The following is a 6,820-nucleotide window of genomic DNA, read 5'->3' as shown; positions in this document are numbered from 1 at the left end:
ATGTTAAGTCCTAGGCTTTTTGCGACGGCTGCCTTCGCAGCTGGCCACGTTGTTCACGCCCTCGCAGCTGACATCAGCTCGACGGAGCCTGCCAACTTCAATGTTGTAGACGCACTTCATGGGCTAGGCATTGTCATTTCTGAGATTCCAAACCTGACCGGCTTCAACAAGAGGTCGGAAATAGGCTGCTCCGCTGCGGTGAGTCGTCTACCCTCCGCAACGCCACTTCCAAGGTGACTGACGTTTGGTTCTCTGTTGTAGTGTGGCACTTTGAAATTTGTCTATGGCGATGATGCTGTCGAAACGAGAAATGAACCTGCATACACTGAGTTCGTCAGCTCATACTGGTCTGGGAACCAAGCCCAGGTCAGCCCTTATTGTGTCTTCAAGCCGTCGAAGCCAGAGCAAGTATCTGTCGTGGTTCTACTGTCCCGTCTCACGCAGTGCCCATTCGCTGCCAAAAGCGGTGGCCACGCCGCAATGGCTGGTGCGTCCAACTCTCAGGACGGGATCACGATCTCATTCCAGAACATGAAGAGCATCGCGCTGTCTGCTGACAAGAAGATTGCTTCGATCCAACCTGGCAATATCTGGGGCGACGTCTACCGCGAGCTCACAAAGTCTGACTTGAATGTCATCGGTGGTCGGATATACGACATCGGTGTTGGTGGACTGACTACTGGAGGTACGTTCCCGATCAAGACACTCCAAGCCGGGACATGCATCTTTTGTGAGCTTGAACAAGGACTCTCGCGGTCTCCTTGAGGCATACGCCTGGCACAACGCGTCGATCGTAGAACGCCATGAGCTAATGCAATCATAGGTGGCATATCCTACTTCTCTAACCTCCACGGCTGGGCTTGTGATAATGTCGAGAGCTACGATGTAAGTTCACTGGGGAGAGACCCTGAGCACTAGCTGATTTTAACAGGTCGTCACTGCTACCGGTGCTATCATCCGAGCATCAGCCAACCAGTTCCCGGACCTGTACTGGGCCCTACGTGGCGGCGGCAACAACTTTGGCCTCGTAGTCAGCTTCAACCTCCGGACCATCTCGCTCCCAGGCGGTAAGATGTGGGGTGGTTCCCGTACCTATCTCCAAGACTCGTTCCCTGCGCTCTCTGAGGCTTACGCCAACTTTATTGCGAACGCGGAAAAGGACCCGAAGGCTGGCTTGTGGCACGTATACGCCTACTTCAACGGCACCAAACTCTCCCTCCCGACGCTGTATTATGCCGAGCCGGATGGCGGCGAGGCCGAAATCTTTTCCGAATGGAACGCTATTCCCGCCATTTCGGACACGACGCAGAACCGCATAATTGCTGACTGGGCTGCGGAAGGAGCTCAGGGTTCACCGCCGGGACCGCGGGAGATTTATTCCGTCATTAGCAGCAAGGCCGACAAGGGACTTGTTGATGCCGCTCAGGAAATCTACTTTGAGGAGGTTCTTGCCGTAACGGACCTGCCTGGCATTCTTCCCACTTTGGTGTTCCAGGGCATCACCATTCCGATGTTGAAGCACATGCAGCAGAACGGGGGCAACGCACTGGGCCTCAATGTCGAAGACGGCCCGTTCTACATCATTCTCCTCTCCATAATGTGGAGTAACGAAGAGGACGACGACAAGATTTACTCTTTTGCCTCAACAGTTATGGAAAGAATCAACGATGAAGCCAAGGCGCGGGGGCTGGAGAACGACTACATCTACATGAATTACGCCGCACAGTTCCAGGATGTTGTCAGTGGATACGGTGCGGATAATAAGGCTAAGCTCAAGAGCATCGCGAAGAAGTATGATCCCAAGGAGGTGTTCCAGAAACTGCAGCCTGGGTACTTCAAGCTGGATCGCGCCCCGGTGCCGGGTTCCAAGTACTTCAACTGGTAGAAACCTTCAGACATGAGATGAAGGTCCAATCCCTTCGTACAAGAAATTGAATAGAGTCTTGCCGCACATGCAGCTTTCTTCATTCGTCGGCCATGGACAAGCTAGTGTCTATCCACAGGGCGGATAATGACAATCCTCTCACTGAGATAATGTAAAGCAAAGATGATCTATAGCTGTTCTAACATGGTCGCCACTGTTCGAACCTCCCTCCATAAGCATAAGATGCTAATGGTATACCATTCTCAACGAGATTCTTGAAACGTCTGGAAAGTCATATTTGAATCCGACCGTTTCCGCAGAATCTTGAGCATCCACGGCGGGGCCCTATCCCGAAGACTCCCACCCCGAACCCTCCGCTCGAGAAGCCACTGCACCGTCATCGTAGCCATGGCGCAGTTCCACACAAACGAAACAATCATGCCCAGAGAGAATAGGAGCGACGAAGAGAGCGTATTCGTTCCGCAAATCGTCATGATGCCGAAGTCGTCGATGCCGTCGGGAAGGGCGAAGCCCGAGATGAGCAGGATGGCTTGGCAGACGAGGAAGTCGAGGGCGTTGAAGAATTTCAGGCGGCGGTACATGTAGAAGGTGAGATCTGGGCGGGAGCTGAGTCTCTTTTGGTAGAGGTAGAGGGGAACTGATATTGTGGCAAGGCCGATGGTAATGTAACCGATGATCTAGAAAAGGATCAGCGTCAGCTTCTGACTTGCAAGCGTTCAAGGAGGAATAGCTTACTCCGTGCTCTGTTCTTGCGTGATCAGAGGTTCCCATTGCGATTATGCCGGTGACTAGTCCCGCGATGGACAGGGGAGCGAAGAGGAGGACCGTGAAGATTGTCTGCCATCGTTCCAACTTTCGTTTCGTGGGCTCCTGAAGTGCGCGATCGATCATGATGCATAAGTTGGGCGCTGAAGCCAGTACCAGAATGACGGGATAACAGAAGAAAAACGCCGCAGTCATGCATACAACTAGAGCCTGTCAGATACATGGTATGATAGACTTCAGGGGGTGAAATGAGGCAACCCACGATGCACATAGGTCAATAACACAAAGTCATCCTCGTCGACCCCGTTAACCTTGTAAGAGTCATCTGAGAAGTCAATAGAGAAGGCGTTCCCTTTTGACGTAACGTTGAGTCGTATACAAGTCGGTATCGTGACGTTGAGCACGGGGTTAGCTGAGATGTTTCTCTGTAGTAGTTCGTGTAGTCCTGCTACACCCTTGATGATCCAGCAGTGATCAGTCGTTGATAAGTCGTTAAAATGCTCTTGCAGGAAGTCGGTTATGTAAAGTTCATCCCAGGGGCTAAAGGGGCAGTCTCGCCGTATGGGAACTATCGTGTCGTTGATTTGCCGACGCTGCAGTTGTACGCTTCGGGCCAGGTCTGGGTCCTCGGAGGTGCCATCTGAAGATGGCCTAGCATCTGCAAGTCCGATGCCAAAGAGAAGTATGCTAAACAACATCATGCCTGAATACATGATCTGACGGTGGTTCGACGATAGAGAAAAAGCAGACGAGGCTTCCCTCATAAAGTCTCTGAGGCAGTAGTGAATGTGACAACCTCCTCCACGGAGCCGTCGGCAGTCCTTTTCAGCGGAGGCTCTCCCGGCCGTTCCCAGAATGATGAAAACTGCGAGGCTACATCTCAGGGGCTTTGTACGGCAGAATTTTCCCCGTTGTGAGGCTTGACCAGTGATTTAAGGTTTCGTCTCATTGTGCGACGAAGTCGGACTCATCGCACACTCGGATCCGGTGGAGACTCGGGGGCCCGCGGAGGTGCTGGGGTTGCAGGGCCACCCTTGCTAGCGCGATCCATACTCTGTAGTCTATCTGTACGGCAGCGAAAAATGAACTATCAGGATATTTGGGTACTGACTTAGAGCGATTCATTTCCGTAGATATCTGCTCTATCAAGCTAGGGACTGTACAGACGCGTACTTGCTGCGCCACTGTGCTGCCCTAATCGCAAAGGTCCCGAAGATACCAGAGGCGTACCTAGATACCCGAAACATCAGAAGTCGAAGCAATCCGTCACGCCGTCGATGCCAAGCTCGCTCAAAAACAAGCCGCTTACATGAGAAGATGAGGGAAATAAGATAGGGGCCCTCGTGCTGTTCTCGGTTCTGGGCGAGTTGCTTCTCTCTTCGTCATCATCTCTTGCAGCCTTCGAGCAGTCCACATCGCGCGAAAGCGTCAAGCCGAATGGTAGAGCGACTGCTGGCGATGGTTGGCCTGGAAACTTTGGTATATCCTGCATTAACTCGGGAAATTGGGCAAAGAAATCTGGTGCCATTGTCCAAGATCGCAAGTCGTGGATCTTCTCTTTGAAGAGAGGCGAGAGACCGTATGTTCCCAGTTGCATATTCCTGATATAGCAGTCTCGAAAGTCGTACGGCCACACTATTCGCAAATGTTCTTTGAACATGTGCCAGAACAAATTGCTACAGTACCGGTGTGGCGCAATGGCAAACCGGTACCTTAAGGCTGGCCTGCATCTATAAGTCAGCATCATACCCTTTGCTAAGAATCGAGCCAACTTACCAGGCAAAGTAATCAGCTGATGGATCATGAGTAATTTCCTGCAGAGGCCTTCATAGGTTTAGCCCATGACCACATTGAGGGCTCAACAATATGCATTGCACTTACGATTTCAGATACCACATTGGTACGACTGCAGACCTCACCAATGTCGGATCCGCATATGCCCTCATAAGAAGATGGATTATGAACAGAACGGCCAAACGTTCCGCTTGTCCACATGCTGAGAAGCAAAGTTCATCGAGTTGGCGAACTTTTCTCCATAAAGGCGTCATCCTGCCTGTGTGCGCCAAGCTATCCCAGCCATGAAGCACAGCGTGGACAGGAACATCCTCGACTGTCTCTCCTTCCATTCGTATTGAAGCGTCGGGGAGAGCAAATGGCTCTTGAAGAATTTCGTTACCCGCTTTCCAGTTATTGCAACTGACTTGTGAACCATCCGAGAGTCGTCGAAGTCTGTTGGTTGACGAGCAGTGACATTTCGATGCAATTCGGCGAGTTTCTGTTGTGAACTGCTGACTTTTTCTTGATGTGGATGTGTCGAGTGATACGCCTCTCATTTGTGGCTCACTCATGTTTTTCGATGGTGCGGGTGTTGTGAAGTCTGGCTGAAACATTGAGTCACCCAAAATTTGGTTGATATCAAGAGAAGATTCGTCCATGAAACTGTCCATGTCATCCCCCATTTCTTTCTCCGGGACCTCATCGGCGGAGCTATCGAAGACAGGGACTGATGAATATGCTGGAGACGTTGATGATTCCGGGCTCGGATGTTTCGGCGGAACCTCTTTAGCTGATGGCGGCTTCGACAGAGAAGCCACGTCGCAAATCATCCCCGTTGAGCCCCATGATTCAGCCTCTTTGACATGATCGTTGAACAAAGAAGAAGTCGTTTTGAGACATCTCATGAGTTTGTTCCTCTGTTCAGTCACCCTTGACAACTCTGCCATGAGCGATGCTGTAGTAGCGGTGTCATCTTGCTGGCTCAACTTCGCGACCAAGCTCTCGAGCTGAGCTATTCGGTTCTTCGTCTTTTCTCGAGCAACTCTTTGGGCTTTGCGATCGTATTCTCTCTTCTTGAGCCTCTGAGATGTTGCAGCAGTCTGTGAAGTCCGCCCGGGTGATCGAGCAGCCGTATCTTGTGTGCAAGAAGTTGTAGGCGTGCTAGTCATTTCGACCTGTTTCTGAGTATTGAAGCTGAGTGTCATGCAGTGAGTATGCGACAAATTGAAGTTCGCCTGTTACTCAGCAGACGAAGAAGTCGCATGAAATGGTGGGTTCGGGGTGACGTGGGTGGGGTTTGTCCGACGAGTTGTGATGAGAATGCGGGGGAACAAAGATGTTAGAGGCAAATGACCTCGGATCCTCGGTAGCACGCGGTACGAGATGGTTTCCTTTTTGAAACTAATTAAATAACCAGCCACTCATTTCACTAGAACGATCGAGTAGTCACGAACTCCCTCACGCACCAGGTCTATGGTGGTATTTGTACTCAGGGGATCGTCTGCGGGGCCCCGGACTAAAGGATGATCTACATAAAGTAGGTTTATAGTCTAATTAGCTAGGCCTTGCTCTGGGTTCTTCTTCTCAGGTAAAAGTAGTATGTCCCAGAGTGCTGAAGTTCCTTGTTGTCCATAGCACCGATCACAGTGTTTTCATCCACATAACGGAATGCGTCAATGATGGGGAACTTGTCATAAACCATTGCCGCAGTCACAACACCCCTGAACTTAACCTCTCGAACCTGATATCTCTCTTAGCTATACCTTCGATAACAAGTAATTGCCCAATCTAGATGCACTCACCCGCGCGTGGCCGTAGTCAGAAAACCACGTTCGTTTGCCATCTTCTTCGTATCGCATGATTGGATCTACATCATCGACGGACCGGAAGTCTTTACCCGCCCATTTGAAGTTGCGAAGCTGCAAATGCGTGGAATGTCCAGTATCGAAGCTGCCTCCTTCCCACTGGCCAACCAGCAGCTCTGGAGCGACAGGCTTCAGCTGATCGTAGACGCTTGCGATAGTGGCCTCCTCTACATGGCCCTCGATCTTGGCGAGTTCCGCAAATTGCTGTTCGGGTCTACATGATTGGTGAGAATTTGTCAATGTCTAGTTAGGCTGGGGTCTAAGCGCAAACGTTGAAGTCATTATAAAAGTTGTCGTTTGAAAGGAGATGCGGTTCCGATTCTTTTGAGAATGATGCTTGGTTCAGTGTTCCAAGTCAAACCGCTGCGTATCATCAGTCATATTTATGCAACGAAACCAACATCATTTCGCTCCTCGGGGTTCGTGGCGCCACTGGGGACTTAACATCTACAAAGTCGTGAGCCGAGGGTGCGAGTCAAAAGCCCGTCCCCACCCCTGACTCGACTCTGCATGTCACACTTGAAGCGAT

General features: G+C 51.0%; 4 protein-coding genes across 4 annotated transcripts; 1 reads left to right on the top strand and 3 right to left on the bottom strand.

Annotated features, from left to right (window-relative positions):
* On the top strand, nt 1–1,885 carry CCOS01_05179 (FAD binding domain-containing protein; the record flags this gene model as incomplete). Its single annotated transcript, XM_060453359.1, has 4 exons — nt 1–198; nt 262–685; nt 824–885; nt 932–1,885. The coding sequence occupies 4 exons, from the start codon at nt 1–3 to the stop codon at nt 1,883–1,885; spliced, it is 1,638 nt and encodes a 545-aa protein (XP_060315131.1).
* Nucleotides 1,886–2,127: 242 nt separating this feature from the next.
* On the bottom strand, nt 2,128–3,363 carry CCOS01_05178 (uncharacterized protein; the record flags this gene model as incomplete). Its single annotated transcript, XM_060453358.1, has 3 exons — nt 2,128–2,562; nt 2,621–2,853; nt 2,913–3,363. 3 exons carry the CDS (start codon nt 3,361–3,363, stop codon nt 2,128–2,130), a joined length of 1,119 nt encoding a protein of 372 aa, XP_060315130.1.
* A 533-nt stretch (nt 3,364–3,896) lies between these two features.
* Nucleotides 3,897–5,595, bottom strand: CCOS01_05177 (uncharacterized protein; the record flags this gene model as incomplete). Its single annotated transcript, XM_060453357.1, has 3 exons — nt 3,897–4,374; nt 4,427–4,474; nt 4,532–5,595. The coding sequence occupies 3 exons, from the start codon at nt 5,593–5,595 to the stop codon at nt 3,897–3,899; spliced, it is 1,590 nt and encodes a 529-aa protein (XP_060315129.1).
* Nucleotides 5,596–5,984: 389 nt separating this feature from the next.
* On the bottom strand, nt 5,985–6,534 carry CCOS01_05176 (uncharacterized protein; the record flags this gene model as incomplete). The annotated part of the gene is made up of 2 exons (XM_060453356.1): nt 5,985–6,167; nt 6,229–6,534. Coding segments are annotated over 2 exons (489 nt in total), but the record flags the coding sequence as incomplete, so codon positions are not given.
* Nucleotides 6,535–6,820: the final 286 nt, after the last annotated feature.

Source organism: Colletotrichum costaricense (genome assembly GCF_030867565.1).
Source record: "Colletotrichum costaricense strain IMI 309622 chromosome Unknown Scaffold_5.1, whole genome shotgun sequence".
Lineage (NCBI taxonomy): Eukaryota > Fungi > Ascomycota > Sordariomycetes > Glomerellales > Glomerellaceae > Colletotrichum > Colletotrichum costaricense.
The sequence above is the reverse complement of the archived record's forward strand: the minus strand, read 5'-3'. Positions and strand labels throughout refer to the sequence as shown.